Raw genomic sequence first — 24,551 nt, 5'->3', positions numbered from 1 at the left:
ACAGATTCACCCATCAGACCAGATATTGAGAGAACTTTAAATTTCTTAAGTAACACTTTTCATATAAGGGCTCCATATTTTCAAAACTAAATGATATTTATTGTGGAAATTATATATATTTTTTCAAATTGAATACATGAACACAATTCTGCATGTCATCTCTATAACCCTAAATCTACAACAGATTTCCATGTAATAGCAATACATTTCTTTGAAACAGATAAAGCAATTCATAAAAATTCTATTTGATACATAGTTAATCCCAATTTAATACAAATACTTTTAATATCTCCTATCAAAAACATCACAGGACCCATTAGAAGTGTAACTCCTAATACTTTAATCAAAATGTTTAAAAATTTCAAACCAAAATGTAAATATCTTTGGACAAAACCAAGTAGAATGTACAAAATAATCTACTTCTTTATGAATTCCCAATTTCACAGTATTTTTCTGAAGTAATCTATACATTTCTGAAATAAACTTATTAATACCTCCATTAGTTATTAATACTTCCAATTCATTTTGTCTAGGTAAAGTTAAATTACCTTTCAACTTTTAACAGTTAATTAACTGTTTAATTAAAAAGGCTCTGACTTGATAATAAGTAAAAAGTCTATTATTTGAAATGTAATAAATTTACTAACTTCAAAATAATCATCTATTATTTTAATTCCTTTTTGAAACCAAGTTTTAAAAAATTGATTATTCATAGAAAATGGAATAGCTTTTATTTTGATATAAAGGCATTTTACAAGAAATTAAACCTCTCCCTCCTATTTCAAAACAAACTTTATGCCAAATTTCTAGCAAATGTTTTAAAATAAATGAACCTTTGGTTCCCATTATTAATTTAGGATTCCATTCAGGATATCCTTGAATCTTCTCCTATATTATATAATTCTACTCTAATGCAGACTAAAGATTTTTTTCTGAATCAAACATGCCATAAATAAATTTCAATTGAGCTGCCTTATAGTAATTTTGATAATTAAGGAGTTGTAATCCTCCTATTTCATATTTCTACATTAGTTTTTCTACACAAACTTGAGCCAATTTCCCTTTCCATTAAAAATTTCCTAACTATTGAATTTAAGTGTTGAAAGAATTTTTGAGGAATCCCATATGGAATTGATTGAAAAAGATATTGAATTCAATGAAAAATAATTATTTTAATACCATTTACTCTTCCTATTAAAGTAATAGGTAAGTCTTTCCATCTATCTTTTTTTTTTTTTTTTTTTTTTTCTGTGTTAAGCTTTGTTTTTTTTTTTTTTTTTTTTTTTTTTAAATTTTTTTATTTTTCACACCATAAATCACATTAGCCATGATATACACTATTTCTTTTCACACATATACAGTGACTTTTTCTCCCCCCCCCCCTTTCCTCCCAAACCACCCCCCCACCCCCCCCTCTCATCCATTTTAGGTATACAATCTAGGTTGCATTAAGCCAGTCAGACAATGTTGTCATTCAACCAAATTACACCAGAAATTCTACTGAGTCCATTCTTTTCTTTCCTTCTCCTTCCATCAACTTAGGTAATGTTTGTCCCCGGTAGGTTTTTGCTATTGTATTTAATGTAAGGCTCCTATACTTGTTCGAATATTTCAATGTTATTTCTTAACCAATATGTTATTTTTTCTAATGGAATACATTTATTCATTTAAATTTGGTAGTTTCTTCCTTTTAATTTGGTTATGTATTCCATTAATATTTAAAGACATATAGTTCAGCGTAGCCCTTTTATATTTTGTTTATCTTCTCTTTCCGTTTTTCCATCATTACCTTTCCTCCTTTTCCATTTCTGTTTTCTTATTTTCAACTCTTTATAAGACAACATTCCTACAACATCTAACATTTTCCTTATTCTCCTATTTCTATCTTATTTATCCCCAATCTCCCCTTCACCTCCTGAGTTGTCCTTTATCCCTTGTCGGACAACCACATCTCCCCTCTCCATTTGGATTTGCGAATCCACTCGCAAGCGTCAACTGATTTTGCAGTGACCGCTATTTCCCCCCACCCCGCCTCCCCCAGAAAAGATTTCACTTTTCATATGTCACAAAGGTCCCTCTTTTAATTCCCTCCTTATTCTCTCTATTCCATTACCTTCCCTTATTAATTCTTGTCTATACTATCCATATTTTCCTCTAAGTACAGATACATTCATGTATGCTCATTGTCTCTATTCACTCTTATACCTCTTTACCTGCATACATATCAATCGTGATCATTTTTACTCTCATTACCCGTCTTCATCCCTCAGTCTATTTTTGTCTTTACCCACATACATATCAGTCGTGATCATTTTAACTCTCATTACCCGTCTTCCTCCCTCAGTCTATTTTTGTAATTGTTCTGCAAATTTTCGTGCTTCTTCTGGATCCGCGAATAGTCTGTTTTGTTGTCCTGGAATAAATATTTTCAATACCGCTGGATGCTTTAGTATAAATTTATACCCTTTCTTCCATAAAATCGCCTTTGCTGTATTGAACTCTTTTCTCTTCTTTAGGAGTTCAAAACTTATATCTGGATAAATGAAGATTTTTTGCCCTTTATACTCCAGTGGTTTGTTGCCCTCTCTTACTTTTTCCATTGTCTTCTCCAGTACCTTTTCTCTTGTAGTATATCTTAGGAATTTTACTACAATAGATCTTGGTTTTTGTTGTGGTTGTGGTTTAGAGGCCAATACTCTATGTGCCCTTTCTATTTCCATTTCATGCTGTAGTTCTGGACATCCTAGGGTCTTAGGGATCCACTCTTTTATAAACTCCCTCATATTCTTGCCTTCTTCATCTTCCTTAAGGCCCACTATCTTTATGTTATTTCTTCTGTTATGGTTTTCCATTGTATCTATTTTTTGAGCTAGTAGTTCTTGTGTCTCTTTAGTTTTTTTATTAGATTCCTCCAATTTCTTTTTTAAGTCTTCTACCTCCATTTCTGCTGCTACTGCCCGCTCTTCCATCTTGTCCATTTTCTTTCCCATTTCTGTTAAGGTCATCTCCATTTTATTTATTTTCTCTTCTGTGTTGTTTATTCTTTTTCTTAAATCCTTAAATTCCTGTGTTTGCCATTCTCTAAATGATTCCATGTATCCTCTAATAAGAGCAAGTATATCCTTTACCTTGCCTCTCTTTTCTTCTTCTATTTCACCATACTCTTCCTCTTCTTCTTCCTCTGGGTTGGCCATCTGTTGTTTCTTTGCTGCCCTTTCCTCCTCTTCTATCTTGTTTCTATTGTCTTCTGTGGTCTCTTCTTGCTGCAGGTGTTCTGCAGCTGTCGTTGCCGGCTGTGGAGATCGACTCCCCAGCTGGTCCCCCCTCCCGTCGGTGTGTTTTTTTTCATTCGCATCGCGCATGCGCGAAACTTCGCGCATGCGCGGTTGCGCACTTTTGTTCGGCTCTGCGAGCCATTTTTGTAGTCCATTATTTACCGACCTGAGGGAGCGGGTTTCTCTCTCCGCAGCGGGCCTCTTCGGACAGGTAAGGCCTTCACCTTTTTCCTCCTTTGTCTTCTCTTCCTCTCTTCTTACCGTTGCTTTCGACTTTTCTTTTTTTGTCGCCATCTTCTTTCCACCTTTATACTCACTTTTCTGTAACTTTTATTTCTGTGCCTTTGTGTTTTCTCTTGTTTTTCCCGACTTTTCTGGAGAGGGCTGGAGTTCACCGTCCGGCCACTACTCCATCTCGTGACTCCTCCCGTCTTTCCATCTATCTAAATCATTTTTAATCTTACTAAATAGAGATAAATAATTTAATTTATACAAATTATTTTAAATATTTAATTACACCATCTGGCCGTTTAAATTGCATAACATCTTTATATTTTGTTTAGTCTCTATTTGTTAAATACATAATTTCACTTTTATCAGAATTAATCTTATAACCAGATATTTCTCCATATTCTTTCAATCTTACCAATAAATGTCTTAAAGAATTTATTGGATCTGTCATATAAATTAATACATCATCTGAAAAAAAAATTATGTTCTTCTTTTCCAACTTTAATATCTATCATATTAGTATCATATCTAATTAATTCTGCTGAAGGTTCAATTGCTAAAATAAACAACAAAGGAGATAAAAGACATCCTTGTCTTGTTTATTTAGTCAATAAAAATGTTGAAGAATTTGTCCAATTGTTACCACCCTAGCAGAAAGCTTTTTATAGTTTTAATCCAATCAATATAGATCCAAAATCAATTTTTTCTAAAACTTTAAATAAATTATTCCATTCTAATCTTTCATTAAACTTTGTTTATTTGAAGAATCATCTGTCTGCCTGTCCCGCATCGGACTTGTCAGCCACAAACGAGCCTGCAGCTGACGTGGACTTTTTACCCCCTCCATAAATCTTCGTCCGCGAAGCCAAGCCAAAGAAGAATAGTAATACAGAATACATTCCATAAAGATAAACAAAAAGAAAGAAAAAAATAATAAGAAAAAAACAAACAAAAAAAAAATCAAATCCTCACACCCCCCCTCCCAGGAGAGCTAAAAATATATAAACAGAAACTAAAACTATATAATAAATCAAAATATATCTAAATGCATATATTCCAAATATGGTAACCACTTAACAAAAAAAGAATATGCAGATTATATGTAATTTTTTCCATAACAATACAAGCTTTCAATTCATTATGCCATCGCATTATATTAATCACTATATCATCTTTCCATGTACTTGCTACATATTTTTGAGCTACAGACAATGCTAAATACATAAATGCAATTTGAACTTTATCCAACCCTAATCCCTTTAAAGGAATCATATAATCCATTAAAAAAATAGATGGATCTAATGGTAACTTCAAATTATATAATTTTTCCAAAATTAACTTAATTTCATCCCAGAATGGTTGTACATGCACACAAGACCAAACAGCATGTAAAAAAGTTCCAGTACATACGTATCTAAAACAAGAATCCGATTTACTAAAACCATATTTTTTCAATTTCTCTGGGGTTAAATACAACTGATGTAGAAAATTATAATTAACCATTCCATGCTGCACATTCATCAATTTAGTAACACTATCATAACACGTATTTGCCCAGTAGTCTTCAGGAAAACAGAAGCTAAATCATTTTCCCATTTAAGCTTAGACTTCTCCCATTCCGGGTTATCCATATTGCCTTGTAATACTTGGTACATAACAGAAATATAACCCCTTTTTGGTATAGAAGAAATCAAAGACTCGAATACAGGTAAAATCATCTCTCTACCATACATATTTTTCACCAAAGCTCGTTGATAATAAGCAAAAAAAAATTTTCAGCAATATCAAAACGCTCTTTCAATTGATTAAAAGAAACTGTCCTTCTACAAAACAACCCTGTAATGTTTTTATACCCTTTGAATCCCAACTCTTTAAATGAGTATTAAATATTGAAAAATATTGCCATAATTTTATAATCAACATTCAATAAAGTAATAGGTCTATATGAAGACACTTTCAACGGGTCTCTATCTTTTTTCAGGATTACAGTAATTAAAGCACTAGAGCAAGATTCTGGTAATTCATGCTGTTCAGTCACTTGTTGTAATACCTCCTCAAACATCGAAGATAAATCTTAATAAAAAGTTTTATAAAATTCCACCAAAAACCCATCATCACCTGGTGACTTCCCATTGTGCATTTCCAACATAGCCGCCTTAATCTCTAATTCTGTAAATGAAGCTTCCAGATCCATAACATCCTCCTCTTCTAATGCTGATAATGTTAACTTAGATAAATAAGAATCAATAGAACCACTATCCTGTTTCCCCTCACAAGTATATAATTTTTTATAAAATGAATAAAACTGGTCATTAATTTCCTGAGATTTATAGGTAACTGTTGAATTCTTTTTTACAGCATTAATAATTTGTGAAACCTGTTCCTTCTTTAACTGCCATGCAAGTACCTCTCACCCAACTCATAATAACGCTGTTTAGATCGATTAATTAAATATTCAAATTGATAAGTCTGCAATGTATTATAACGCAATTTCATACGCAATTTCAATTTAGTCAAAGCCACTTTTTTATCTTCTGTCATTTCCTTCTGAAATTCCTTCTCCAATTCATCAATTTGCTTTTCTAATTCTAAACTTTCTGTCATATACTGCTTTTTAACTTTAGTGGTATAGCTAATAATCTGTCCTCTTAAATAAGCTTTTAACGCATCCCATAACACAAAATGACTTTTTACTGAATTAGCATTTTCAGACAAAAAAAAGTAATCTGTTCTTTAACAAAGATAACGAACTCTGGTTTTTTTCAACAACATTGTGTTAAATCTCCATCTATAAGATGAACGTACCACTTCTGAACTTACATAAGAAAAAAAATAAAGAATGATCTGATTTAACTCTGCTTTTATATTCTGCTTGTAATACCCTTCCTTGTAAATGTGCCGATATTAAAAAAAATCTATTCTTGAAAATTAATCATGTCGAGACGAGTAAACAGAAAAATCCTTCTCTATAGGATTCTTTGGCTTGGCTTCGCGGACGAAGATTTATGGAGGGGGTAAAAAGTCCACGTCAGCTGCAGGCTCGTTTGTGGCTGACCAGTCCGATGCGGGACAGGCAGACACGATTGCAGCGGTTGCAAGGGAAAATTGGTTGGTTGGGGTTGGGTGTTGGGTTTTTCCTCGTTTGCCTTTTGTCAGTGAGGTGGGCTCTGCGGTCTTCTTCAAAGGAGGCTGCTGCCCGCCAAACTGTGAGGCGCCAAGATGCACGGTTTGAGGCGTTATCAGCCCACTGGCGGTGGTCAATGTGGCAGGCACCAAGAGATTTCTTTAGGCAGTCCTTGTACCTTTTCTTTGGTGCACCTCTGACACGGTGGCCAGTGGAGAGCTCGCCATATAATACGATCTTGGGAAGGCGATGGTCCTCCATTCTGGAGACGTGACCCATCCAGCGCAGCTGGATCTTCAGCAGCGTGGACTCGATGCTGTCGACCTCTGCCATCTCGAGTACCTCGACGTTAGGGGTGTGAGCGCTCCAATGGATGTTGAGGATGGAGCGGAGACAACGCTGGTGGAAGCGTTCTAGGAGCCGTAGGTGGTGCCGGTAGAGGACCCATGATTCGGAGCCGAACAGGAGTGTGGGTATGACAACGGCTCTGTATACGCTTATCTTTGTGAGGTTTTTCAGTTGGTTGTTTTTCCAGACTCTTTTGTGTAGTCTTCCAAAGGCGCTATTTGCCTTGGCGAGTCTGTTGTCTATCTCATTGTCGATCCTTGCATCTGATGAAATGGTGCAGCCGAGATAGGTAAACTGGTTGACCGTTTTGAGTTTTGTGTGCCCGATGGAGATGTGGGGGGGCTGGTAGTCATGGTGGGGAGCTGGCTGATGGAGGACCTCAGTTTTCTTCAGGCTGACTTCCAGGCCAAACATTTTGGCAGTTTCCGCAAAGCAGGACGTCAAGCGCTGAAGAGCTGGCTCTGAATGGGCAACTAAAGCGGCATCATCTGCAAAGAGTAGTTCACGGACAAGTTTCTCTTGTGTCTTGGTGTGAGCTTGCAGGCGCCTCAGATTGAAGAGACTGCCATCCGTGCGGTACCGGATGTAAACAGCGTCTTCATTGTTGGGGTCTTTCATGGCTTGGTTCAGCATCATGCTGAAGAAGATTGAAAAGAGGGTTGGTGCGAGAACACAGCCTTGCTTCACGCCATTGTTAATGGAGAAGGGTTCAGAGAGCTCATTGCTGTATCTGACCCGACCTTGTTGGTTTTCGTGCAGTTGGATAATCATGTTGAGGAACTTTGGGGGACATCCGATGCGCTCTAGTATTTGCCAAAGCCCTTTCCTGCTCACGGTGTCGAAGGCTTTGGTGAGGTCAACAAAGGTGATGTAGAGTCCTTTGTTTTGTTCTCTGCACTTTTCTTGGAGCTGTCTGAGGGCAAAGACCATGTCAGTGGTTCCTCTGTTTGCGCGAAAGCCGCACTGTGATTCTGGGAGAATATTCTCAGCGACACTAGGTATTATTCTATTTAGTAGAATCCTAGCGAAGATTTTGCCTGCAATGGAGAGCAACGTGATTCCCCTGTAGTTTGAGCAGTCTGATTTCTCGCCTTTGTTTTTGTACAGGGTGATGATGGTGGCATCACGAAGATCCTGAGGCAGTTTACCTTGGTCCCCACAAAGCTTGAAAAACTCATGCAGTTTGGCATGCAGAGTTTTGCCGCCAGCCTTCCAGACTTCTGGGGGGATTCCATCCATACCTGCTGCTTTGCCACTTTTCAGTTGTTCGATTGCCTTATATGTCTCATCCAGGGTGGGAACCTCATCCAGCTCTAGCCTTAGGGGCTGTTGAGGGAGCTGGAGCAGGGCGGAATCTTGGACTGAGCGGTTGGTACTGAAAAGAGATTGGAAGTGTTCTGACCATCGGTTGAGGATGGAGATCTTGTCGCTGAGGAGGACTTTGCCGTCTGAGCTGCGCAGCGGGCTTTGGACTTGGGGTGAGGGGCCGTACACAGCCTTTAGAGCCTCGTAGAAACCCCTGAAGTCGCCAATGTCCGCGCTGAGCTGTGTTCGTTTGGCGAGGCTAGTCCACCACTCATTTTGGATCTCCCGGAGTTTGCGCTGAAGATGGCTGCATGCGCGACGGAAGGCTTGTTTCTTCTCTGGACAGGACGGCTTTGTAAGGTGAGCCTGGTGGGCAGCTCGCTTCTTTGCCAGCAGCTCCTGGATTTCCTGGCTGTTTTCGTCAAACCAGTCCTTGTTTTTCCTGGAGGAGAAGCCCAGTACCTCTTCAGTGGATTGCAGTATGGTAGCCATCAACTGATCCCAGAGGGTTTCAGGGGACGGGTCCGTGAGGCGGGTTGCAACGTCGAGCTTTGCTTTGAGGTTTGCCTGGAAGTTTCCTCTCGCTTCGTCTGACTGCAGTTTTCCAACATTGAACCTCTTTCTGGGGGCTTTATTGTTCCTGGGCTTTGGCTTGAAGTGAAGGTTGAGCTTGCAGCGAACCAGCCGGTGGTCAGTGTGGCATTCCGCGCTAGGCATGACCCTGGTGTGGAGCACATCTTGTTTGTCACTTTCTCGCACCAGGATGTAGTCCAGGAGGTGCCAGTGTTTGGATCGGGGATGCATCCAGGTGGTCTTAAGGCTGTCCCTCTGCTGAAAAAGGGTGTTTGTAATGACAAGCCGCTGTTCTGCGCAGAGCTCCAACAGGAGGCGCCCATTGTCGTTGCACTTGCCGACGCCATGCTTGCCCAGGATTCCTGGCCAGGTTTCTGAGTCTTTGCCGACACGAGCGTTGAAGTCGCCCAGGATGACAACCTTGTCGGCTGTAGGGGTACGTTGGATGAGGTTGCGCAGGTCGGTGTAGAACTTGTTCTTTTCTGCTGGTTCCGCCTGGAGGGTTGGAGCATAGACACTGATGAGGGTGATGTGACGCTTGTTTTGAAGTGGGAGTCGCATGGACATGATTCGGTCCGAGAGGCCTGTCGGAAGGTTTTCGAGTTTGGAGGCAATGAAGCTCTTGACCATGAAGCCTACACCAGATAGGCGTCGTTCATCCGAAGGCTTGCCAGACCAGTAGAGTGTGTAGCCCGCGCCGCGTTCTTGGAGGCTGCCTACATCTGCCAGGCGGACTTCACTGAGAGCGGCTATGTCGATGTCAAGTCTGAGGAGTTCATGTGCAATGAGGGCAGACCAACGTTCAGGTCGGTGGCTGTCAGTCTTGTCTAGCATGGTTCTGATGTTCCAGCATGCTAGCTTGAGTTTGTGAGCATCTTTTGAGGGGGAGGACGTGGAGGGGGAGGACGTGGAGGGGGAGGACGTGGAGGGGGAGGACGTTGAGGGGGAGGACGTGGACTTGTCCTCGGGCCTGCGCAAAGGAGCTTTTAGGTGGAGTGCAGTGCGCGCAGTACTGGCCCCACCCTTTACACCCATGGTTCGTGTGCCGTGGCCAAGCAAGCTGGGACGTGGCAGCGAGGTCCTTGGGTCGTAGGTTTTATATCGGAGTGGCCTTCTCCTATGCAGGTTTCTTAACCCTTCTCCAAATATCCATCAAATTTAAATCCTTCATCAAGGCCCCAATTTGTATTGTCATCTTTGATTTCTTTATACTTTTTGGGGATCTATCCAACAAAGGATCTAAGACACAATTAAAATCTCCCCCAACTAAAATATTTTCATTAGCTTGATTTAATAACAAAAAAGCATCCGAAATAAAACACTCATTGTCCACGTTAGGTACGTAAACATTAAGCAAAGTCCAAGATTCAGTAAAAATTTTACAATTCACCTTTAAAACCCTTCCAGCATTCCCTTCCATAGTTTGCAACTCAAAAGACAAATTCTTATGAATTAAAATTGCTACACCTCTTGCCTTAGAATTAAACGAAGGAAAAAAAACACATGCCTAACCCAATCTCTCTTCAAAATTTCAAATGTTCTTTTTCAGTCAAATGTGTTTCTTGTAAAAGGCAATATCAATTTTCATTTTCTTGATATAAGCCAAAACTCGCTTTCGCTTAATCGGATTATTTAACCGTTGAACAGTAAAAGTTGCAAATTTCAAATTAGACATCCTTATAAACTAACAATATAATCACTTACCACAAAATATTGCTCCCCTTCTAGTAAGTTAAAACCACTCTCCCTCCCCTAAATATTTTTAAAAATAAAGTATATAAATAAAAAAATTTTAATTATCCCCCCCCCAAAAAAAACTATCCAAAGGTAGTAACGCCCTAAAAAACTGGGTGTGGTAAACCCCACTAGTGGCAGATGACTATCAAAGCAAAGGTTTCAGTGCTCTCCACCCCCCACCTCATCCAGAAATACATCATTCACATCAATACAAACCAGTACTGTAAATATATTTAACCCAATGACTCCATTCCCAATGATTGTTCTGGATCTTCAATGTCAATAAGTCTGTGTTAAAACCTATTTCTTTCCATTTTTTCCATTTTCCCCATTCAGCCCATTTCCACTGCCTTCTTTTTAGGTGACGGTGGCAAAACTCTTCCATGTCCTTGTAAATCCAGTAATGAATTAGCAAAAATTAATGTATCATGATCATTCTCAAAAAATTGGGCCCCCCTTCCACATATCTAGTGCAATTGACATCTCCTTGAAAAAAAGAGAAAGAAACAACATATATAATGGAAAAAAAAACCGGAAATATAAAAAAGTACTGTTCGGTAAATGGCTTTCACCACTAAGGTGACACATAGTTAAGGAAGGAGAAAACAAAAAAAGTCCAGCCCTCCCAAACAGAATACACAATATTCATTTATTTTTCATTCATAAAAAGCTTCAAGATCTTTATTAACTTGGTTAATTAACAATTCTGTTAATTCTTGTTGCTTAGAAATTGATTGAAGAGTCATGCTTTGATCTTTCTTTAAATTTGGAAGCAGGTTAGCAAATTTCAAAGCATGATTTTCATCAGTAAAAAAAAAATTGATTATTTCCAGAAAAAACTTTCAATGTTGCTGGATATCTGAAGGAAAATTTATATCTTTTATTCCAAAGAAATGCCTTAGCTAGATTGAATTATTTCCTTTTTTGAATTATTGCTGAGCTTAAATCAGCATAAAAAATACTTTATTATTTCCAATCATTAATTGGCTTTGATTCTTCATAGCATTTTGTACTGTTAGTCTCAAAATCATTTTTTTGTCCTGATAATGAAGATTTCTAACACTGAGCATGGTGGTAGACCTGGAAAAGGTTTTTTCCTGTTAGCTCGATGAGGTCTATCTAATTCAAGCCCATTTGAAACATTTTCAATTCCTAACACTTCTGGAATCCATTTTTCAAAAAATTGAGTTGGATTAGTATCTACAAAATCTTCAGATAGTCCAACAATCTTAATATTATTTCCACAGCTATGATTTTCCAATATGTCTATTTTTTGTGAAAGTTCTTTCCTTTGCAACTCCCAACCTGTAAATGATTCTTCTATTTTATTAACCACATCCTGACATTCCTCAACTTCAAAATGACATTCTTGAATTTATTCTTCAATCTTCTGGATTTTAATTATGACTTTATCCATACATCTTTTCACATCATGTTTAATATCCTTTACTTCTTCTTTAACAATTTGAAATTGTCCATTAAAGTTAGTAATAAAAGCAGCAAACCATTGTTGCATACATTCAATCATTGTAGCCATTTGTTGTGCTAAATTGTTTAAAGCTTGAGTCATGTTATTTGAATTGTCATCCTCCATACCTTGAACTGGTTGGACCTCCTCTCTTCCAATTATTTCTCCTTCTTCTCTTTCTATTTCTTGATAATGTTTTCTTCCCTCTTTTTTTCTCTTCAGAATCACTGGATGATATAATCACTTGATGTCATATTGAATCGATTGTTGTGGTCTCATTTGACAAGCAACATTGACTGCTTTGGGCTTCCCTTCCAAAGTAGGTGATCTGATGTGCTCATGTGCATACGTTCAAATGCAGTCTGTAGTTCTTCAAACCTTTTCTGAATTCTTTTCTGAACTCCAGCGCCATCTTCCCTGGCTTCCCAGGGAGTTCGCACTGGAGATGCATGTACCTTTGCCGTGGTCACCCGTGTAATTCTTGGATGAAGAGGAATTTGATCACGAGGATCCATTATAGAGGAAGGCCCAACTTTTTCTGTTGCAGTACTTTCTTTCACAGCCATTTTCTTTGATATTTGTCATTTAATTTTTTTGTAACCATTCTTCAATAACTTAAAAACAATCTTGAATTAAAAAAAAATTAAAATAAAGACAGTTTTTGATTAATTCTGCTGGAAGAGGTGTATTAAGTCTCCAACCTATGCCATTACACCACACCCCCCTCTAAGACTGAACTTTGAATTGACTTTCCAGAATAGTGCCTAAGCTGTGATGGCTTGGGTAATCCACACACACACACACACACACACACACATATTTGCATATAGTTGGGGGTTAAATTTAGATTTAAGTAATATGTTATATCATTAGTGATTATTAATAAAAATATTGTTTTAAAAATAACATTGTCTTGATGAATTTTTATTGCTGCTGGTCTATGAGGTAATATGTAAAATGATGCAGTGACTTTTTTTGGATGGAGACCAATAGACATCTTATAGACAGTACAAAAGTTGAGAGTAAGACAGATAACAGTTATCATGGAGCAAAGGCAACATAAGTGATACGGTGACAAGCTAAATTTTCTCTGAATCTGAGGAAGCATATAACAATCACTGCATTTTGTAAATGATGCAAGGTACTTTGGGTGGGCTATTGAGTCATGAATGGCACTATATCAATACAAATCTTATCCATTTCTAGTGACCCTTGCAGAGTTGCAGTACTTAGCTCATCACCATTCTAGAATTTTTCACTCTAAATGAGCTGCAAACCACTGAACATTAATGAAGAATGTCAACATCAGACCCATGTGACCACAACTCCCTGACGTTTAGCATTGCTATGGTCAAGGATAGGATTAGACAAAATTGGAGAAGGGGGAATTATAATGGGATTAGGCAAGAACTAAGGGAGCAGATATTCTCAAGTAAATGGACATCAGAAAGGTGAAGGATGTTTAGCAACCGTATGTGTGGGATCTGGATAGCTTTGTCCCACAAAAACAAGAAAAGGGTGGTAGCATAATATATAATGGTTGACAAGAGTGGTGGGACAGCTGGTCAAGAGGAAAAGTCAGGAGGGGCTCATGAGAATTATAATGGTATCCAGAAAGGAACTTAAGAAACGATTTAGGAGAGCTAGATAGTCAGCATGGCTTTTTGCTTGGAAATATTTTGGGTCCAGTGATCATAATGCCATTAGTTTCAAATTAATTCAAAATTAATGAGATAGACAACAGACTCGCCAAGGCAAATAGCGCCTTTGGAAGACTACACAAAAGAGTCTGGAAAAACAACCAACTGAAAAACCTCACAAAGATAAGCGTATACAGAGCCGTTGTCATACCCACACTCCTGTTCGGCTCCGAATCATGGGTCCTCTACCGGCACCACCTACGGCTCCTAGAACGCTTCTACCAGCGTTGTCTCCGCTCCATCCTCAACATCCATTGGAGCGCTTACATCCCTAACGTCGAAGTACTCGAGATGGCAGAGGTCGACAGCATCGAGTCCACGCTGCTGAAGATCCAGCTGCGCTGGATGGGTCACGTTTCCAGAATGGAGGACCATCGCCTTCCCAAGATTGTGTTATATGGCGAGCTCTCCACTGGCCACCGTGACAGAGGTGCACCAAAGAAAAGGTACAAGGACTGCCTAAAGAAATCTCTTGGTGCCTGCCACATTGACCACCGCCAGTGGGCTGATAACGCCTCAAACCGTGCATCTTGGCGCCTCACAGTTTGGCGGGCAGCAACCTCCTTTGAAGAAGACCGCAGAGCCCACCTCACTGACAAAAGGCAAAGGAGGAAAAACCCAACACCCAACCCCAACCAACCAATTTTCCCCTGCAACCGCTGCAATTGTGTCTGCCTGTCCCGCATCGGACTTGTCAGCCACAAACGAGCCTGCAGCTGACGTGAACTTCTTACCCCCTCCATAAATCTTCATCCGCAAAGCCAAGCCAAAGAAAGAAAAAATTATGGAGAAGGATAAGTCTGGGCCTTGAGTTGAGATTCTAAATTGGAGAAAGGCCAATTTTGAGGAAAAGAGAAAGGATCTAGAATGTGTGAATTGGGATAAATTGTTTTCGGGCAAGGATGTACAAGGTAAGTGGAGGACTTTCAAAGGTGTAATTTTGAGAGTTGTATGTTCCTGTCAGGATCAAAGGCAATGTTAGAAGGTATAGGGATCCTTGGTTTTTAAGGGATATTGGGGATCTGGTTCGGAAGAAAAGAGAGGTGTATAACAGGTATAAGCAACATGAGATCATTGAGAAGTATAAAAAATGCAAGACAAACCTCAAGAAAGAAATCAGGAGGCTAAAAGAAGACACGAGATTGCTTTGGCAGACAATGTAAAGGAAAATCCTAAGGGTTTCAACATGTAGGTTAAGAGCAAAAGGATAATAAGGGGATAGTAAGGGATCAGAGTCGTCAGCTTTGTATGGAGCCAAAAGAGATTTTTTTTCCAACAGTATTCACTCAGGAAAAAGGCAGTGTCGTCGGACATAAGAAAAATAAGCAGTGAGGTCATGGAACCCATACAGATTGAAGAGGAGAAGGGGCTTGCTGTCTTAAAGCAAATAAGGGTGGATAAATTCCCAGAGCCTGACAAGATATTCCTTCAGAACTTGAGGGAGGGTCATGTAGAAATTGCAGGGGCTCTGACAAAAATATTTAAAATGTCCTTAGGTACAGGTGTGGTGCCAGAGGACTGGAAGGTAGCTTCCATTTTTCTGTTTTTCACAAAAGGCTCCAAAGGTAACCCTGGATATGATAGGCTGGTGAGCGTGATGTCAGTAGTAGGCAAATTATTGGAAGGTATTCTAAGAGATTAGATATACAAGTATTTGGATAGCCAGGGACTGATTAGGAACAGTCTACATGACTCTGTGTGTGGGAGGTCGTGTTTAACCAATCTTTTAGAAGTTACCAGGAAAGTTGACAAAGGAAAGGCTCTGGATATTGTCTACATGGACTTAGTAAGGCCTTTGACAAGGCCCCACATGTCAGGAAGGTCTATGGTATTTATGGTGAAGTAGGAAAGTGGATTTGACAATGGCTGGAAGGGAGAAGCCAGATTGTAGTGATGGATGATTGCTTCTCAAATTGAAGGCTTGTGACTCATTGTGTACCTCATGAATCATTGCAGGTACCATTATTGTTTGTCATCTATATTAATGACCTGATGATAATGTGGTAAATTGGATCAGCAAGTTTGCAAATGAAACTAAGATTGGAGGCATTGTGGACAGTGAAGAAGGTTTTCGAAGCTGGGAGGGACCAGCTGGAAAAATGGGCTGAAAAATTGAAGATGGAACTTAATGTAGACAAGTGTGAGGTGTTGCTATCTCCAACATTCCCACTATCCAGATCCAGCAGACAAGGAAATTTGCTATCTCCGGCTCTCTTTATATTGGCCCATAGAGCCTCTGGCCGAAATTATTCGACAGTACCCAGACATTAAGGGATTCAGAGTTGACCAAGATAAACATAAGATTAGTCTTTTTGCAGATCACATATTAATATATCTGACAGAGCCTGAAACTTCTCTACAAAGAGATTGAACATTGGCTGAAAGGGAGAGGCCAAAGGGTGGTAGTGGATAATTGTCTGTCAGGTTGGAGGCCGGTGACCAGTGGTGTGCCTCAAGGATCTGTATTGGGCCCATTGTTGTTCGTTATATACATTAATGATCTAGATGATGGGGTGGTGAATTGGATTAGTAAATATGCAGACGATACTAAGATAGGTGGAATAGTGGATAATGAAGAAGGTTTTCAAGGATTGCAGAGGGATTTGGGCTGCTTAGAAAAGTGGGCTGAAAAATGGCAGATGGAATTTAATGCTGATAAGTGTGAGATGCTTCATTTTGGTAAGAAGAATCAGAATAGGACATACGTGGTAAATGGGAGAGCATTGAGGAATACAGAAGAGCAGAAAGATTTAGGAGTAACGGTACATCGTTCCCTGAAGGTAGAAACTCACGTGAATAGGGTGGTGAAGAAGGCTTTTAGTATGCTGGCCTTTATCAATCATTGCATGGAATATAGGAGTTGGGAGGTAATGTTGAGATTGTATAAGACGTTGGTGCAGCCTAATTTGGAGTTCTGTGTGCAGTTCTGGTCGCCTAATTATAGGAAGGATATAAACAGAGTGGAGAGAGTGCAGAGAAGGTTTACCAGAATGTTGCCTGGGTTTAAGCATCTGGAGTATGGGGAGAGATTGGACAGATTGGGTCTTTATTCTTTGGAGCGTAGAAGGTTGAGAGGGGATTTGATAGAAGTATTTAAGATTATGAAAGGGATAGACAGAATGGATGTGGATAGACTATTTCCGTTAAGAGGAGGAAAGAATTAAGGGGCAGAGGTTTAGAGGTAACATGAGGGGGAACTTCTTTACTTAGAGAGTGGTAGCCGTGTGGAATGATCTTCCGGGAGAAATAGTGGCGGCGGAGTCAATTGTATTATTTAAGAAAAGGTTGGACAGGTATATGGATGAGAAGAAGATGGAGGGTTATGGGCATTGTGCAGGGAGGTGGGACTAGAAAGGGGTGTTTAGTTCGGTGCGGACTAGAAGGGCCTAATGGCCTGTTTCCGTGCTGTACTTGTTATGTTATGTTATTTACAACTGGGAGGGACCCTGCGTATAAAATAAACCAGGACAAGAGTGAGATCATATCACTAACTGATGGGCCTAAGAATGGGATCAAGTACTTGGGGGATCAAAACGGATAATGATTTTAAAAATTTGTATAAGATGAACTACCTCCCCTTGCTTAAAAAAATTGAAGATTTTAATAAATGGGTAACTCTTCCAATAACATTGATCGGAAGGATGAATTGTATTAAAATGAATATATTCCGGCATATACAATACCTCTTTCAGACTCTTCCGATATCATTACCGCAGAAATTCTTTCAAAATCTGAATAATTAGGAAGTTTCTCTGGAAAGGTAAGTTAGCCAGAATTTCCATGGAAAACTTAACTTAGAACCATCATATGGGAGGGTTACAACTCCCAAATTTTAAATATTATTATTGGGCAGCCCAAAAGAAATTAGTCACTTCCCTCTTTGAGGGAAGAGACAAGCCTTTATGGGTGGAAATTGAACTGCTCAAAATTGGAGAGAGAGTAGCAGATTCCATATGTAAATGAGATTCTAAATCTATTTCTGGTGGAAAGGAAGCACCATTAATAAAGCATATTTTGAATATTTGGCATAAATTGAATCATTTAATTGGATTAAAAAAATAACTCCAAAAATGCCATTGATTCAAAATAGATCAATTCCTTTAACAATGGATAATACATGCATGGTCCCATGAAAGGATCAGATATGTAGAAGATTGTTAAGTACAAGGGCAATTAATGTCATTTGAACAGTTAAAAAATAAATACAATATTCATAATAATACAATCTTTTGCTACTTTCAAATAAGAGCTTTTCTCAGAGATGAATTAGGACCGACCACGAATTTACCAGAGTGCAATGAAATGGAGATTATGATTCAAAAGGGATTACAAAGAAGTTCACATCAGTAATGTATTTTCTACTTCAATCAGGTACATCTAAACTGGAGTTATACAAATCAAAACTAAGATGGGAATCTAATTATTAGTACTGATGATCAGAACTGGAGTTATACAAATCAAAACTAAGATGGGAATCTAATTATTAGTACTGATGATCAGAACTGGTCCTACTTAAGTCAGGATTGAAATGACTAGCATAATTAATGTAGGATATAGACTGGTGAAATATTTTTTGCAACAGCTATATCTTACCCCGCAGAAGTTGCATGAATTTAATATATGTTTCAGATGTGGGGAAGAAACAGGAACCTTTTTACATTCTACCTGGCAATGCTCTAAAGTGAAACCCTTTTGGGAAAATTCTATTGGGAAACAATTGCCACAAAGTCCAGAATTGTTTCTCCTGGGAAATATTGTGGACATAAGACCTAAAATGAGGCTGTCTAAAGCTGCTTTCAGGTGGCCAGAACACCCCAATGTAAAGCTGCATATTCTACCCGAATGCAGCTGTCGGGAGGCCACTTGAAAGCACACAACCTGGCCCCGAGGCGTACTCTCTCAACCCTCCTTGGGGAGGTATAATCTCCGCATCCTAGCAGTCCCCCAAGGCACCTGAAAGCAGCAGCCTAAAAGCGGCTGCATCAGGACAGGATGATGTCAATCAGTCGGCGACCCAACTCCCTGCGCCTGACAGCCCCCCTCCCTGCGCCTGCTGGCCCCCTCCTCGCACCTGACAGCCACCCCCTCCCCACTGCCCCTGCCGCGGGACTTCAGGCATTCTCCCACCTATTCCACCTGAAAGCGGCTTAAGTACCAATTGGAATTTCTTAAAGTTGCTTTGGCAATGACCAGGAAATACATTGTGGTTATCTGGAAGCCTGATTCCCTTCTGGACATAGCCCGATGGAATGAGGAAATGCATAATTATATGTTCCTATGGATAAAATTAATTAAAATTTAAGAAAAAATTACTATATGTTTTTGCAGCGATGGCAGCCATATTTGCATAACGCAGGGTTGAATACTGAAGATATTTATTCTGTTTTTGAGTTTTTATGTTCCTGTTCTTTCCCATGTTTGAGATCCAGGTAAGAAAAAGAGTTAGACTTTCTGGGCAGGATTCCAGATAACAACAGCTCCTCTTTCTCTCGTGGTCCTTTTCTTTATTCACTTTCTCTTTCTTCTATTTTCTACCTTCCATCTTCTATCAAGGGGACTTCTTTGGGTGGGGGGGGAAGAGGAGGGATAAGGTTAGATGGAACATGGACAACCTGTAGCAATTATTCTTTTTTATTGCCTTATTCTGTGTATCTGTAATGCTTAATTCTTGATACTTGTTTAACCATTTTGGAAGGACAAACCAAGAAAGGATATACACAGTAAATGGTGGGGCACTGAGGAGTGCAGTAGAGCAGAGGGATCTGGGAATACCGATATACAATTACCTGACAGCGATAAACAATTCCCTGAAAGTGGCGTCGCAGGTGGATAGGATTGTAAAGGGAGCTTTTGGCATATTGGCCTTCATAAAGAATTGAATACAGGAGTTGGGATTGTGACAAAAACATATCTGTATACTCTGTCACAGGATGTTATGGTAAAGTTGTACAAGACATTGGTGAAGCCACATTTGGAGAATTGTGTGCAGTTTTGGTCACCTAACTACAGAAAACTTATCAATAAATTAGAAAGAGTGTAGAGACGATTTACAAGGATGTTTCCCAGACTTCAGGAACTGAGTTACAGGGAAAGGTTAAACAGGTTAGAACTTTATTCCCTGGAGCATAGAAGAATGAGGGGAGATTTGATAGAGGTATTTAAAATTATGAGGGGAATAGACAGAGTAAATGTAGATAGGCTTTTTCCATTGACGGTAGGTGAGATCCAAACCAGAGGACATGGGTTAATGGTAAAAAGTTTAGGAGGAACATGAAAGGCAACTTCTTCTCACAAAGAGTGGTGGTAGTGTGGAATGAACTGCCAAATGAAGTGGTGATGCAAGCTCAATTTTAACATTAAAGAAGAATTTGGACTGGTATGGGAGAGGTATGGAAGGCTATGGACTGGGTGCAGGTCAGTTGGACTAGGCAGAAAAATGGTTTGGCACAGACTAGAAGGATCGAAGGGGTCTGTTTCGCTGCAATGTTCTAAGGCTTTGTGAGGGTAGGTCATGCCTCATAAGCCAAACTGAGTTTTCTGAGGAAGTGACAAAAGAAATGTTGAAGATAAGGCAACGGATGTGGTTTATATGGATTTTATTAATCGATTTGATAAAATCCCCGATGGAAGGCTCATTATTAAAGTCATGGGATCCACGGAACCTTAGCTGTGTCGATTCAGAAATGGCTTGCCTGCAGAAGGTATTAGTAGATGGACCGTTTGCAGAAAAAAAATCGCTGTTCCACAGGGATCGTCTGGGACCATAACTCTTTTTGATTTTTCTAAATGACTTGGGAGAAAAGTATAGAGATGGATCAGTATGTTTGCAGATGTAACAAAGATTGGAGGTGTTGTGGATAGTGTTGAAGGTTGTTGTAGATTACAACAGGATATAGGAAAGATGCAGAGTTGGAGGAAGTAGTGACAGATGGAGTTCAATCAGATTAAGTGTGAAGTGAAACACTTTGGAGGGGTGAACTTGAATGCTGAGTATTTGTTTAATAACAGCATTCTGAACAATTTGGAGGAACAAAAAGATCCTGGAGTCCAAGTCCATAGATCCCACACAAATTAAGAAGGCATATAGTGGGGCATCAATAGCAAATGAGGAAAGTTCAGGCGAGATGTCAGAGGTGTGTGTTTTTTTTTTACACAAAGGGTGGTAGTTAGAAAGTTGTGGAGTTAGTTTATAAAGGTCAATAAAATATCTTGAGTCAAAGGGCCCATGCTCTGCTGTAATGTTCCATATTCTATGTTCAAAAGTATCTTCACAGGACCTCCACACATCAGCTTCCATGATCAATGCATAGTGAGGTAATGACAAACATTACTACTTCCCATCTCTGGGGTTAACCACACAGGTAGGAAAAGGGATAAGTCCTTCTGAATGAATGTTGGGAATTAGGAAACAGACCAAAGAGCAAAACATCAAGTGTAGTAATCTCTAGATTATTCCCAGTGCCATGTGCTAGTGAGATTAATTTTTAAATTTTAGACATTCAGCAGGCTAACCAGCCCATGAGACTGTGCATCCCAAATACCCCAATTAACCTACAAATTCCGTATCTTTTAAAGATGAGAGAAAACCAGAGGACCTGGCAGAAACCCACAGACACCGTGAGAACATAGAAACTCCTTACAGACAGCGCCTGATTCGAGGCCGCTGTAATAGGGTTGCACTAACCCCTATGCTAATCTTGCCACCCAAGATTAGAAATATAAAGATAGGCAGATGAATGCCTGGCTTAAGAGCTAGTGTAGGGGTCAGTGCATAGATCACTGGAATCTCTTCCCTGAGGCAGAGGTGGCCTCTATGTGGTACAAAATGCACCTGAATTGAAGGGACACCAATATTTGGGCAGACTTGTGAGGATTTAAACTATTTTGGCAGGGAATGGTGCCCAGTACAGAGATGAGACAGGTGATTATAAGGTCTAATACTACCCAAAGAGTATACAGGACAGGCAGGAGCATACTCCTGCAAGGAGAGAGCACAGATGGCCTGCATTTATTTTAATTCAAGAGGCTTTACAGAAAAGCAGACAAACTCAGGGCTTGCACTGGCTCAGAGGACTGGGAACATTATAGTTTAACAGAAACATGGCTGAGAGAAAGGCAAGACAGATTGCTCAACGTTCCAGGGAACAGATGTACAGTGGGATAGAGATGCAGCTAAGACAGGAGGGCCCAATGACTTTTTCATGAGGGAAGACAATAACAGTGATTAGAGAAGATGTACTTGGGGAGAATCATCCAGTGAGGCTAAATGGGTAGAACTTAGAAACAAGAAGTAAATTATCACTGCATTATTGGCCACAATAGTCAACAGGAAATAGAGGTGCAGAAACATTGCAAGATAGCACGTACCTGTAAAAATTATAGGGTAGTATTGCTGGGAGATTTTAACTTCCCAAGATGGACTTGCTAGTCCATATTGCCAAGAGCTTGGATGGGCTAGAATTTGTTGAATGTGTCCAGAAAAGTTTCCAAATTAATATTGAGACACTTGAGGGAGAGGGTCCACCAGGGGAATGAGAAAGGGCAAGAAATAGTACTGTCATTTGGGACAGTACTTTGGGACCATTGACTATGAAGAATGATATGACTGGTCTGATCATGAGGCCAGGGCTGAAGACATCAAATAAATGGACTTTAGCAAGACCTTTAATATGGTAAGTGTGGCAGTTAGTTTGGAAGGTTAAGTCACGTAGATCCAATGTAAGCTGGCCAATTGGCTTAGTGGAAGGAGGCAGAGGGTAGTAATGGAGGGTTGCTTCTTAGATTGGAGACTTTTGACCAGTGGTGTGCCACAGGGGTGGGTGCTGGGTCCAATGTAGTTTGTTATTTATTTTAACAATTTGGATGGCAATGCAGTTGATGTGATTTGTAAATTGTAAGATGATACTAAAACTGATGATGAAGGAAAGGAAGGATAACAGCTGGGAAGGTGATCCAAGGAGTGGCAAATGGATTTGTAAGCAGCATCCATCGAGTCGGATTTGCATAGTAAAGGGCAAGACCTTGGAGAATGTAGAAAATGTTTCACTTTTCATTTTTCAGGATTAAGTTCAACTTGCTGCTCAACCTATCTTATCGATTCATCAATATCATTCAGGAGGTAAAGACAACCTTTCAAATGATTAACAGCATTATCATTTTTCCTGTTAACTTATTAATCATATTTCTATATACCTGCAGTAAACAACAAACCAGAGGGGTTCTGGCACTGTTCCAAGGTCACAGGTATTCAACCACAAAAACAACCTTCAATTGGCACCTTATGCTTCCTGTTAGCAAGCTAATTCTGGACCCAATGTGCCAAAATTGCCCAGAAAACCGAAGTTTCTAACTTTTTGGACAGTCTCCTATATGGGACCTTGTCAAAGTGCACATGGACTACATCAACTCGCTATCCTCACTGATAGATGGAGTTACCTCTGAATGATGCTACCAAATTAGTCAGGTGCTAACAAGACTGCAGTGACTATGCCTGATCAATCCCTGCCTCTCTGAATACAGATAGTCCTGACTCTCAGAATTTTTTCCATTAATTTTTAACTGCACATACAGTGTGTGTAGTTTTAATCACCACACTATAGCAAGGATATGATTGGAAAGGTGCTGAAAAGATTCACAAGAACGTGGCCTGGAATGGAGGGGAAACAGGACACGTTGAAACTTCAAAGTGAAGGATGGCAAGGGATGACTCTGAAGATTTATAAAATGATGAAAGTAATTGATAGGGTCACAATCTTCTTCCCAGGGTAGGGGAGCTTAAAATTGAAGGACATAGGTTAAAGGCAAGAGCGGTATATTTAAAGGAAATCTGAGAGCCGGTGGCTATATGAAATGAGGAGGTGGTAGAGGTTAGTACAATTACAATGTTTAAAAGGCATTTGAACAGGTACAAGGATATGAAAGCCAAGCAAACAGGATTTAGACAGATAGGTATCTTGGCCAATGTGGACAAGTTGGGCTGGTACTTGAATATCAAAGGTCATCTATAATATCAATGTCAAACTCTTCATTTCTCATCTTTGCATTGTGATAAATGGTAAAATTGTAGGATGGGGTAAAGAGAGGAGCTGACCAGAGAAGAGCAGTTATATTTTCTTTAAAAAATATTTTCAATTTTTAGATCCTTACCTTTGAAGGTAACCAGAACGACTAGTTTTTACAGCTGTGTCTACCAAACCTTCCCTGCCAGCCATGCAGTGAAAGAAAAACTCCTGGAGGATAAGAAATGAAGATTTTCAGACTTCAAAAAAAAACATATACTAAGATATCAACTGAACTCAAACAGGCAGAGGACATTTTGTTGGAAACCAATCACGTTGCTCTGCCAATTGCTCTTGAATTTTTGTTCCATTAAAAAAAACCCAGAATGTTGGAGATATATAGATCAATGAAGGATATTCTGAGAAAAGTTATTGATCAGAAGCATTAGATGTTTCTCTCTCTATAGATGTTGCCTGATGTTCTGAATGTTTCCAACATTTTGGTCCGAGAACTTATTAAATGGTGAAACAAGCTTGAAGGACTAAATGGCCCTCGCCTATTCCCAACTCAAGTGTTCACATCAAACATTACAGCACTGTGCATGCCCTACAGTCCATGATGTTGAGCTTGCCTATGTAAACCGACTCCACAAAATCTAATTTTTCACCACCTCACACCAATAACCCTCTATTTTTCATAAATCCATCTAAGAGTTTTCTATTATAATGTCCCCGAAATTTTCCTCCAATCACCATAAACAGTTGTCCTCTGGTATTTGCTATTGTCACCCC

The 24,551-nt window shown here is 39.4% G+C and overlaps 1 protein-coding gene across 4 annotated transcripts in view; it reads right to left on the bottom strand.

The window, feature by feature from the left end:
* polr1a (RNA polymerase I subunit A) overlaps positions 1-24,551 on the bottom strand; it is a 217,102-nt gene that overhangs the window by 78,237 nt on the left and 114,314 nt on the right. For all 4 annotated transcript variants that reach the window (XM_069923650.1, XM_069923651.1, XM_069923653.1 and 1 more), the window contains one exon: positions 23,908-23,990. In XM_069923650.1, the coding sequence (XP_069779751.1) occupies positions 23,908-23,990 (83 nt within the window). The remainder of the gene's footprint in view (positions 1-23,907; positions 23,991-24,551) is intronic.

Source organism: Narcine bancroftii, chromosome 3 (genome assembly GCF_036971445.1).
Source record: "Narcine bancroftii isolate sNarBan1 chromosome 3, sNarBan1.hap1, whole genome shotgun sequence".
NCBI classification, from domain to species: domain Eukaryota; kingdom Metazoa; phylum Chordata; class Chondrichthyes; order Torpediniformes; family Narcinidae; genus Narcine; species Narcine bancroftii.
Note: the sequence above shows the minus strand (reverse complement) of the source record. Positions and strands in the feature narration are given on the sequence as shown.